Here is a 12,836-nt window from a genome sequence, read left to right as displayed (position 1 = left end):
CCTACAACTTCGAAGCAGACCCAGCACGCGTTGGATGTGTGCTTTCGACGAGAATACCCGAGCAGCGGATGTACGGGCGACTGGAGAGAAGCAGCCTTAGATTGCGTGTTGGGGAAGCATATTCTGAATTCGACATAAGATCTCTACGATGTGTTGTCATGAAAGTAAAGGTATGCAGTACTTTGGTTGCAAGATAAGTACCCAGAATAAGAACATTATTGAACTAATTATTCATTCTATATTTATTATTGGACAGTTTAAAAAAACGAGCATGATTATTTGCAGAAGACGCTTAAAAATTATTGAAATTGAAAAAAATGTTGCTGAGTGAAAAATATCATATTTCATTTAGCTCGCTAAAAAGCAAACTTTGGAAAGTTAGAAACCCGTTTCAGGAGAGTCTTTCAGTCGAAATTTCTTTTGTTGTTATCAACGGAAGCCATCTTTAAGACAGGCGAAAATTTTTTGGCAATACCCTATAGAAAACTTAGAAAAATATATTAATAATGGAATAAATGCCTAAACCCCCCTCCCAAACGATTATCCTGTGAATGGCTGCGTATACCGAGACGGGTTAAAAGGTTTTCATTATTTTATGGTGCGTTCACGAAGTCGAATACACCTGCAAAAGTTTTCACGGGTTTTTCGGTACTTCACGAACAACTTTTAGTTTTTGTCAAAAATAAAATGTGTCACTCGATAATCAGTTTGCGTTCTTTGCGCCGTCACTGGTTGGATATCATCTACACATGCAATTCGTCGCGAAACTTTGCGCTCCCCTTTGTGGCTGGATGGCGTATCGTTGTGAAATTTGTGCCATCTGCATCGAATTGCACGCAACTCAAGGACGGACGGACGCGCGCGAACATGCAAATGCATCCGTTGCTTTTCAGCAGCCAGCGACGTTGGCAAATCCGGTCTGCCTGATGTCGGGGAATGTTTCGCATATCTAAGAAAAGTTGAACTGACAGGACGAGACAGTCTTCAGGTTGCAGTACTATGTTGATCCGTTGGTGCGGAGACGAATTGAGCCATACTCCGGCTTCTTTGCCCGCACCGGGTTGCAGCGAATGAAGATTGGCGAATTTATGTTAGACAAGTTCGTTTAATATGCAAAACTAATTAGGAGCACAAGTTTTCCTCCATTTCGAGATGCGGTAGAACTTTTCACCGTTCTCGTTTTCCGTGGAGTTGATGACGGAACATTATCATTCCGTGTCGAGCGTCCCGGAGTGAGTTCTCATGTTTTATTTCGGATGCATAATGGTATGTTTTCGTTCCCACTTTATCTCTCTGCACAGTGTATTGCGCTTATACAAAATGCTTTAAGGCGTCTAAACAGCCAGCACTCGCGCTGTTTACAGGTGGAGCTTCTTTTGTAGACATCGTACGTAAACAAGGTCTTATTATTGGGTCCTGGGCGTACAACTGTAATGGTTCTCATTGTTTGAAAATCCATGCTAATCGGATTAAAATGTTTGCCGTCGATTGCTTGCACTTTTTGCGGTTGTTTTTATAGAAATGCTAGTGGTATAACGAATGCTGTTCCCTGAAAGTAGCTTTTTTCAATAAACACCGGAGTGACGGAGACCAAAGAATAATTATTTCTGACCTGTTTAACAATCTTACTAAAAATTGATTGTAAAGCAGCTGTAGGAAAAGTATTCATTTTGGTTGGAAAGTATATCATAGTTATGTTATCTAGATTTTTATTATTTAAAGAAATAAAAAAGCGTGAATAATAATTTATTTGATTTGAGCTGAATTTCATGCTTTTTTCGCAATGAGACGCTGTACTTCATCCAGCGAGCGTCCTTTGGTTTCCGGAATGAAAAAGTAGACGAGCACGCAGGTGATGGCACCGCCGCAGCTGAATATTGCAAACGGTAGATAGGGACCCACTTCATCCAGCGTAAATTGAAAAAGTTTCGCCACACCGAACACAACTAGTGCACCGACCATAACGAAACCCGCTGTGGCATGGGCACGAATATTTTTTGGAAAGATTTCACTGATTACGGAAAAGGTAACTGTGGCAAGACCCAAGCCGTACGAAACGATGTATACGAGCAGTGCAGTGAAGGCAACCCAGCCAACTTCCGACGCGACCTCGGAGTCATTAATGACAAAGTAAATAGTGCAGGTGGTTAATCCTAAAGTGGTTCCAGCAGAGGAGGTAAGTAGCAAAGGTCGGCGACCCATACGATCAACGAGAACTGCAGGAAATATCACTGCCACCATCTGGACGGCACCAAGAACAATCGACATTTCCTCCGGTGCCAAGTCGGTTGAAATTTTTTCGAAAATTGTTTGAGCATACCCAAGAATCACCAACATTCCGGTCATGTGCAAACCGAATATTAGGATTAGAGTAATTCCGATGTTGTTACGATAGGCTGGAGACAATAATTCCATAAATGAGCCACGTTCCTGTTGAGATAGTTGCACGGAAACTTTCATCGCCGCAAGTTCCTTTTTAACTGTAGAAGAGCGTCGAAACCAGGACAAACTTTTCTCGGCCGCTTGGTCGTTATTCTTCGCTAGCTGATGAATCGGTGAATCTGGCATCCACATAAAACAGAGCACAAACAAGCCTGGGCCGAATAGTCCAAGCCACGCAAGAGTCCGATACTTTACATATGGACCCACAGAGTAGACCACTAGATATCCCAGCTTGGCAAGCACCGTAATCAATGTCGCAGCAGACCCTCTGATACTGTCTGACGCTATCTCTCCAATATAGATAGGCGCCACTGCATAGGCCGTTCCGTAAGATACTCCAAACAAAAACCGTGCAGCATACAAGTAAGCGACGCGGTCTCCTACTCCAATAAGTATCCACCCAGCGATGTTTGGCAGAACAGTTCCCAAGAGAGAAAGTTTCCGACCTATTCTGTCCACTGTCAGGCCAGTGATGATGGGTCCAAAGAATGATCCTATGGCCTGTATAGCTACAACCCAGGATCCTTCATCTTCCGTTATCGGAAAAGGTGCATCGTCGGACCGAAATTTAACCAGTGCCGGTGAAGACCACGCGTTGGTAGTGTTCACCATAAACAACGACAGTGTTGCTGGAAATAAGGAGCGATAGTTGAATTCGAATCAGTAATAATCAAAACCAACCTGCAAACGATGCAATGTATTCATTGCGGTACTTGGACAAATGATGACGTATAACCATCGAAACTGTCACGGGCCATCAATTGAACAAAATCACAAATCTCTTACGGTTTTCTGGGTTCGATAAACAAGCAGTGCGACTATTTAGATGTACAAACTGAGTTATTCTATTGCAGCAAGATGAACACGAAGACGTATTTACCATCTAATGAGTCTTTATCACCGTCCGATAATAGAACGTAGTTGATTGCATCGATAACAGTACTTGACGCGGGAAGATAAGGATTATAATCGAAAGCTATGATGTGGTACTGATTCGTCGTGGGAAGTGATGAACAAATTTGGTAGTTATTATTGATACAGTTGATTGATTTTTTGACAGTTTTGACATTTTAACACTCTTGATCAGTTCTTGAATTTTTTTTTAATGATAAATATTTAACCGTTTCAACATTTCGGACACTTTTGTCATTTTTGGCATTAAAGGGTGTTTCACTTCAATTCTTTTATACACCGATACATATTGCTCTAATTTTTGATAAATTGGGTAAAATTAAATGATATTTTGCGTACAAATAGCTTAAAGTTTTCAAAAAGTTTTCGAAAGAGCAGTGCGTTCGTAAAAAAATTTTGCGCGAGTACTTTGAAAATCAGCATCTATCGCACCGCGACATTGGGAAAAAGCTAGAAATCGCGAGTTGTACGGTGTCCGGTATAATAAAACGTTTCGAAGAACGTCTGACTGTGGATCGGAAGTCCTCATCTGGACGGAAAAGCACACAAGCGTGTGGTTACTGTCTTCAAACGCAAACCAAACGCCCCGGTCCGAGATGTGGCAAAAAAGTTGCACGAGGGTGCGTCTTTCGTGCAGAGGACCAAAACACGAACCGGACTACTTTCTCTAAGGTTCAGAAGTCTCCAAACCGAGACGAGAAGCAAAGTACGACCACGAAAAGTCGTTCGCGGAAGCTGTACGATCAAAAGTCAACCAAGCCACACTGTTGCGTAATAGATGATGAGACGTCCAACCAGACTTCAAGCAGATTCCTGGAAACCTGTACGTGATGGCCAAGGATAAGTTTGATGCTCCCGAGGACCTCAGGACGCAGAAAGTCTCGAAATTCGTCAAGAAGTTTCAGATTTGGCAAACCATTTGCATGTGCGGAAAGCGGAGCACTCCGTTCGTCACTGATAGCACAAGGAATGGGCAAGTGTAATTGAAAGAACGCCTGCAGAAGCGGCTCCTTCCTTTTCTCAAGGCTCACGATGGCCCGACGCTCTTCTGGCCGGGTTTGGTACCTGCCATGCCACTACTTTAAGTAGGTGGTAGAGTGGTACAAGGCGACCGGAGTTAATTTTGTGCCGAGAGAGCTGAACCCCTCAAACACTCCGGAACTGCGCACGATCGAGGAGTACTGGGCCATTGAAAAGAGACACCTTTTAAAACGACCAAAAGCTGTAAATAATAATAAATAATGTCGAAGAAATGAGAAGGACTTGGGTTATTACATTGAAAACGTTCCAGTCTGAAGTCGTGGAGAATTTTATGACTGGGATTAGGGCTAAGGTTAGAGGTGAAACAAAATGAATGAATAATGCCAAAACAAGCTCCTACTATTTCTTCATACTCCCTGAAGTCTTGGTGGCAATTGGATGGAAACTTGAGTTTTGAGATTGAATTTTGTCTGTGCAGATTTGAAGTAAAATAACCTTCAATGACATGGTTGTTATTTTTGATGTTCAACACATTTATTTCATTTAAGATATTAATCACATTTATGACGTTTATGACATATGAGATTTTTATGTCATTTATGACATTCATGTCATTTGGCATATACGATATTTATGACATGTGTGTCGTTTACGACATTTTTGAAATTTCTGACATTAATGACCTTCATGACATTTAGAACATTCATAACATTTCTCACATTGTTAACATTTAAGACTTTTATGACATGTATGATATTTATAATATATATGACAGTAAAATTTTTGACAAATGGTAATTTTGTAAGAATTTTTTTAGTGTAATTTTATAGAAGGGCATATGGATCATTCCGTACATACCTCTTAACAACGACCTTCTCAGATTGAGCTCAAACTCATACTCAATCAAGCAAAAAGCCCAACTCTAGTGTTAATTGGACCATGATGCGTAGAACATGTTGTAACGGTTTGAACAAAAAGTAGTCGTGGGGCTAGGGGCTAGACACCTTTATATTCATTAAAAATATTTCGATAATATTACTCGATATTGGTTGATATATTTTGATATTTATCGTTCATCCGTCTATTGACAACCCTCCAACGATAAAATAACGTCAATGAACTATGGTATAAATAGAGGGGTGCCCAAAAATGCAACTATGAATACTATTGAATATTGGAAAATTACGCAATATATCAATTACGTCTTGCCCCTAGGCATAGGGTGAGGAAGCATTTTTTTCATTAGTGATGCCTAGTCTCCAACCCTTCAAGAAGACGAAGCATCACTATGCAACAGCAAATAACTTTTTAGTTTTTGTTGATATATCGTTACTAAATAGACAAATGAATACCGCAAATTGGTGTTTTAAATTGAAAATTGTTTTTTAAATGAATTAATATTGGTAACAAAGTAAATAGCATTGTCATATTTATAATTTAAATGCATCCAAATGCTATATTATGAGATGCGATAATTTTTATGCACTAGTTGTTTATAAACAAACTTAGTCTCTGGCTATATTTTATTCCAGAATAGCCGATTCTGCTTTTGACATACCATTACACGATGTCTTTATAGATCATTGCACACGAAAAATAACCTCACTTTTCTGACACTTCCCACGGGTTTGTCAAGGTGTTAGATATTTTTTCCATTCACTGTTTAGTGATAGGACTGAAAATGAATGATACGAGTACAAAAATGATGGAAAAACTCTCCGCCTATGCGAATTCGTTACTGTAATCATTTGGTTTATTCTTTGAAATGCAATTTTTAACAAGACACTTTCGCATTTTTATTCGAGCCGAAAGTTTTACTATGTAAACAAACACAACTGTCAAATCTCTTGCTTCTTCTTATTTTGTGCCTTCATTTTATTTTAATTATGGTAATGCTGTTAATTGCATTTTTCGACAAATAAGTATATTTTGATTCCAAATTTGACATTTGAGTCGTGTTTCTGAGAAAATTTTACATGAGAAACACTTACCACTCAGAGATACATATATATATTGCGAGACTGAGTACTAAAGGATGATGACTCGAGTTACACTATTTTGAAAAAATAAGTTCAAATTGCTTTGATTTACTGCTAGTTCTGTTCTTAGTTTGGAAATCGTTCTGTTTTGATTATGGACATTCTGAATGATGCATTTCAAAGTAAACCAGCCGGTAATTTCAAAAAATATATAAATTTTGACCGGAAGTGTTGCCAGTTTTTTTATTGATTTGTATTTTCTAAATTTTTACCTAGAAAAAGATATTTTGTTCATAATTTTTTGACGTAGAATTACGTCTTATGGTAACATATACAGCGATACCAAGTAAAACCACGAAAACATCGAAAGCGTCACGAAAATTGAGCAGTTGAGAGCAAAAGTAATACATGTGCCATTAAGTAAATTTTTCAGGAGACGCGATAAACGAAAACACTTGAATAGTAGAGTAAAAAGTAAAGTTTTCAAACATAACTACACTAAATCATTGCTGAAAAGGTTTCAAAAATGCACATGAAAGCATACGAGTTCTGGTTGAGACAATTACAAAAAACTTCAATGGAAAACATGTACCACTTTGTTCTATGGGAATTTTTGAGAGAAAAAGTGATGTCCAGTCTTAGCATGAAGAAACATTCATGTCTTCAACAGGGTTGTCCAAGTGACTGAGTACTGAATGATGATGCTCTGTTTGTTAAAGAATTCTATGACTTTGTGGCACTAGTGTATATGTATCTGGTAACAGAATAAATTTTGCATAGTCTAGATCGATTTAGATCGTCCTCAGCCAATTCAAAGAAAACGACCGTAGTATCTTTATGATTGTTATTTGGCCGATAAAAACTACACGAAGGACCCAGGTTAAAATTTTGATAGACTACCGGTTGCCCTCCGGCAGGCTTGTAAACGGTCAGCATTTTCATCTGATTTCGATATTTTAGCGTGCGTCACAGTAGGCTATCGCACGTAAAAGTAAAATAACCGTCGCCTATCACACAAAAGACAGAATGGTCATTCGACACTCGCGCATCAAAGAAATGCACACTGTCATTCGTTTGGCGATGTTATTTTGGCCTGTTTCTGTCTAACTCGTTCTCCTATTTATGTTGCGAAATATTATTACAAGATCAATGATATAGGTAATTTCTAAAATCTGCGCACACAACTTGCGTAATCCCATTTCTAATGTCAAAATACGTTCGAGAAATAAATATCGTGATGGCGAGTAGCGATACTCAGAGGAAGAGATATGCGAAGAGAATGTTGTGAGCCAAACGAACATGCCAAAATCCGAGCCAAACGAACAAGATAGGTAATACATTCAGAGATATTGCAATCAGATACAATAGAGGATTTTTTTATTTTCTCACGTTTTTCATGTTCTTTTGCGAAACTATGATTTGGGAATGCTTCAAAATTGCTCTATCACAGTGATTTTTAACTGGTGATTCACAAACCCTTTGTATGGTCCTCAAAATAATGATCAGTCATAGTGAAAGTATATAAAATTAAACAAACATTAAATTTAACACCTTTACGGTTTTTGTGATGCGTTTCATTGTTCCCCAGGGCTTCCACCGTCACCATCAGTTATACGAGTCGAATGAAAAAGTTAGTCACCATTGCGCCTTGAGAAGAGATCAGTGAATGTAATGGTTGGCAAATGAAACAATCTTCTGGAGCAAAAAAAAACTGAATTTTTTTAAACTTTAACTTCGTTGTAATTGTTAAATGTTGTTTTCGCAAAAGAACACTACAGGCCCAACATCACTAAATGTAACTGAGATGCTTTTGAGTGTAATTAAATACATTTTTAAAAAAAATCGAAGGGGAGGCTGAGAATTAAAACACGTAAATCACTGAACAAACGAATTTATTGTTTCTGTAATTCCACTAATTACATTGTTTAGTTTCACGTCACCATTTCATACAACCCTAGGTCTGTATACCTTATAGTATTTTTCATCACTTGACTCTCTCTGAGTATCTCTAGTGGCGAGTACTCGTTTGTCATGTTTGTTCAAAAATGTATTTAGACAGCAAGCCTTACCACAGTCAGAGGAAAAAGCAGACGATTATGGCATTGAAAAGTAGTTCTACCGTGACCATTTCGAAGCCTGTTCTCTGGAGCCAAAAAACAAATGCAACAGCATTTTATCTATAGTTTGATGGCCACAAGTTTTGATAGTTTTCTTCCGGAAAATACCATTATTTTTGGCAAGTTTTACAAATCAATATCACGTTGTTATGCTTATTTTATGCAGCATCCTGCGAGACCGAAAAATTAGAAGCTATCGCATACAGAGAATCACCAAGGGACATTGGTTAGAAACTTTATATATTGTATATTGTTATTTTTCTAACGGTAACCCCATATTTCTTTGTAGGCGAAAACTACAAGACTTGTGGAGAATATTTTTAGAGAAATCGGATATGAAGCACATTTTATTACTGAACAATTAAAGACTGAAAACAGATTGCCAGAAACTTAACCGTGAATCTTATTTCGGCCTCAAGCACGTTGTATGAAATCATTAAAATTCAAACATGAACACAACGCCCTGTCGCCAGCTTATGCTGTTAATAAAACCATACTGAAATGCTATATTGGCAGCCCGGAACTATGACAAAGCAGTGCGATGCGGCGGAAGGTGGTCAGTTGTTCGATGTTGTTGTTGATGTCAGTTAACATAGGCATGATTGTTATGATCCGTCGGGCTTACTGTTTGCATAAAGTGCCTCCGGGTCGGGTCCGGGCCATGTCCGTGTTCTCTCCGGGATTTTTATGCATTCACACTGCTCCGTGTCTGCGCCGTGCTTTGGCTTTTTTTTTTAAAGGGGGGATTTGTTAGTAGCTTTAGTATTTATGATAAATATTAGTGAATAATGAGAATGTGTGTCCAATCACAAATGGTGACTTCTCAACACTGTTAGAAATTTGTAATTTTAATTGTTAGGATTTGTTTGCTTTCGCAATTAGGACTTATCATTCGTAGAGATTTAAACCTACTTGTCAGAAAAGGGGAAGTAAACTTACAACTAACTTAACTGCTAACTTATTGGCTATAAAGAGAACTCATCGTAGTAATTGAGGATTGCAACGATTTTTGTCAAAAATTGTTAATAATTTTATTTGGCATAGCTTCTTATGGTTCAACACCAGTAAGTCTATGTAATTCGAGTGTACCAAACCAAGGAGGACGCTTCAAAATCTTTTTCAGAATTTTATTCTGAATCCTTTGGAGCGTTTTCTTTCTCGTTGAACAGTCCGTGCTTTGGCTGATGTTGATGTGTGTATGTGAAAGAACGTCTTCGACTTTTTTTCATACCGCAGCGCACTCCGCATGAAATGTGTCACTACAACATACACGCATCTACCCGAGTGCCCTCCGTGCACTTTCCGGGCAACAAAAAATATCGTCGGCACGGCATGCAATTAATCTTAAACAAGCACGGACGACACTCGGTACAGACACGGCCCGGTCCCGGCACGGAAGCAGTGGGAACAGCGCTTAAGACAACTTTGCATTAATGAAATACAGTGCTTAAACAGTCGTGCTGAGAGTGTTGCAGTATTACATACACATACGAGCCGTTGAGAGCAAAAGTGGTACATGTGCCATTTTTACACTTTTTGGGTTTTCTGCATAAATTGATGCAGAACGCAATAACGTACTAGAATATACAAGAAAAACCGACATCTGATGACCTAAAGTTATAGCCAGAACAATTTTTGGTAATTAACATAATCACCATTTCGTTGAGAGCAAAAGTGGTACATGTCCAGTCTGTGCATGTTAAATGAATTTTAAGTCGGGAATCTTAGGATATAAAACAATCATGTCTTCAGCAAAGTTGGTCAAGTGATTGAGTACTTTCAGATGAAGATCTGTCTGTTTTGGCATTTTTTCACTACATGGCGCTAGTGTACCCGTGACTATTTTGTAACAGAAAGAGTTTCATTTATTTCAGTATCAACTCGTATGCTGTGGCCAATTTAAAAGATAACTCTCTCAGGTCTTTGATATAGATATATATTTACACACTAAATCCAGGTTTGGCTTTAGGCAGGCCACCGATAGCCGGAAGATCCAGAAATACCGTAATTGAGGTCAATTTTTTAAAGCGATTCTAGAGCTTCCTATTTTTTTCGAAACTGCTTCTGCGGGATTGACTAGAAACGAAATGATTTCAACGAAAGATCCGGAACTAGCGTAAAATGTAAATTTTAAAAAGTGTTCCTAAAGCTTCCTGTTTTTTTTCGAGACCAATTCTAGAAGGAAAAAGATCTTTTAACGAAATATGCTCCAAGATGGCCATCACGTGAACCACCGGTACTACCATAAAAGAGATTAATTTTTAAGAACAGCCACACTTTTTTCTAAGCCATTCACAGACGAAAAAAAATGATCTCATGACAGAATGTTACTCAAATTTACCATCAGATAGCCTTCCGAAAGATCCGGAGTTACCGTAAACGAGATTAATTTTGAAAAGCAGGTCCTAGTCCCATCTGGATACGGTGTATCTGGATCCAGGTTTGGCTTTAGGCAGGCCACATATTTTCAGTTTACTTATTTGTCGCTCCTATAACTACATACACTGTCTGCTTTAATGAACAGGTTCTAGTATTTTCCGTGTTTTTTTTCGAAACTATCACATGCAAAAATATACCATAATATCAAAGAAAAGCCGTCATCTGATAACTTATACCAGAGTTATAGCCAAAATAATTTTCAGTTTTCCTCTTCTACGGTATTTCTGAATCCGGAGGGCAACCGGTAGTCTACCGAAAGTTGGACCTGGCTCCATCGTGTAGTTATTATCGACCAAATAGTAATTCTAAAGATACCAGGGTATTTTCCTTTGAATTGGCCCCAGTCGATCTAGATTATTTAAAATGTTTTCTGTTACATATAGGGGAAAGTAGGTAAAGACGGACACCCTAAGGTTTAATCTAAATAATTACTTAGGTATTGCTATTTAGATCGCAGTAGTCATACAAATTGAGACTTAAGGTCATTTGTTTTCATAATCATTTTTGGTATTAGTGAACTTCCTCCAAGTTTCATGTGTTCTGGGTCTACAAAAAAAAGACTACAAATTGCTGTTTTTTGACATGGTTGGGAAAGACGGACACTTGGGGTGGGTAAGATGGACACTATACGAAGGTAAAAGTGGACACTCACAAAAAAGATGTAGTACGTTAAGTATTCTTTTGATTTATGTGTTAAGTGATGGCCATACATTACTCTACGTTATTAGAGTCCATCTATACATCACGTGAACAGTGTGAGAGGATGGGTTTCGATAAAGGCGAAAATTCTCCGTCTATATGGCCTGTTCTAACTGCTGGTTTCACTCGCGGGTGTACTTTGTGAACATCTGTAGTACACAACAGATGCTACATGTGAAAATTCTTGGAAAATCCGTGTGTCCATCTTTTCCTACCTTAGTGTGTCCGTCTTGCCCGACCTGGTTGTAAATTTTTCAAACGATCGTAGCGCTTCATCGGAACATCGAAAATTTGCTGGATTTTCACTAGAAAACCGAGGAAAGGCTAATTAATCACTTTACTATTGTGAACAAATGAAAACACGTAAGTTTCACGATTCTTTCACCATTTTTCGTGGAATAAAAATTACATCAAATAGCGCGTTCACGAAAATATTCTTTGTTTTACTTACAAATTTGACAGTTTGCTTGCTGAAAACCGATGATGCAACTCAAAAGCATTAACACACTATAAAGAAGGTATTCGCATCACTTAACTATCATAATACATTCTAGTTTGTGAAATATTAAAAGTATCCATCTTACCCGCAGTGTCCGTCTTTACCTACTTTCTCCTACACTAGCGCCACAAAGTGACAGAATTCCTTAACAAATAGATCATCATTCTATAGTACTCAATCACTTGAACAACTCTGCTGAAGACATGAATGTTCTTCTATGTTTTAAGATTAGCGCGCCATAATGCATCCTTCATGCTTCGACTGAACATGCACCACTTTTGCTCTCAACGTTTTCTGGTTGTCATTATTTTTCCCATAGAACAAAAGTGGTACATGTTTTCCCATTGAAGTTTGTGTAAGTTTCTCAACCAGAACTCGTTATGCTTTCATGTACCGTCTTTTGAATTGAATTGTTGAAAATAATTTACTATTTCAGTGTTTTCGTTTATTGCGTCTCCTGAAAAATTTACTTAATGGCACATGTACCACTTTTGCTCTCAACGGCTCATATGTAGGCGAACAATCAATCAGATGTACGCCGAAAATAGAGTTCCATGTGGGCTGCAAATGTGATTATTAGGCCGGACAAACTCTCACGTGTTCGCATAACTATTTTTGGCATTTGAAAGCATTTTGTACGTACCCATAAGCACTAGTCTATTTAAACAAGCTTAACAGTCAAATCAATCAGCAACATTCAAGTAGTTTCATTGTTGGTCTTTTACCCTACAAAGAGAATCGGGAACAAATCTGCAAATGCCTACAAAT

At 38.3% G+C, this 12,836-nt stretch overlaps 1 protein-coding gene across 1 annotated transcript; it reads right to left on the bottom strand.

Moving 5' to 3' along the window:
* Positions 1-1,737: 1,737 nt before the first annotated feature.
* On the bottom strand, positions 1,738-3,269 carry LOC129730050 (facilitated trehalose transporter Tret1-like). Its single transcript, XM_055689063.1, has 2 exons — positions 3,124-3,269; positions 1,738-3,071 (listed from the first exon to the last, which is right to left on the bottom strand). The coding sequence occupies exons 1-2, from the start codon at positions 3,179-3,181 to the stop codon at positions 1,768-1,770; spliced, it is 1,362 nt and encodes a 453-aa protein (XP_055545038.1). The 5' UTR covers positions 3,182-3,269; the 3' UTR covers positions 1,738-1,767.
* Positions 3,270-12,836: the final 9,567 nt, after the last annotated feature.

This window comes from Wyeomyia smithii, chromosome 3 (assembly GCF_029784165.1).
Source record: "Wyeomyia smithii strain HCP4-BCI-WySm-NY-G18 chromosome 3, ASM2978416v1, whole genome shotgun sequence".
Classification (NCBI taxonomy): domain Eukaryota; kingdom Metazoa; phylum Arthropoda; class Insecta; order Diptera; family Culicidae; genus Wyeomyia; species Wyeomyia smithii.
Note: the sequence above shows the minus strand (reverse complement) of the source record. Positions and strands in the feature narration are given on the sequence as shown.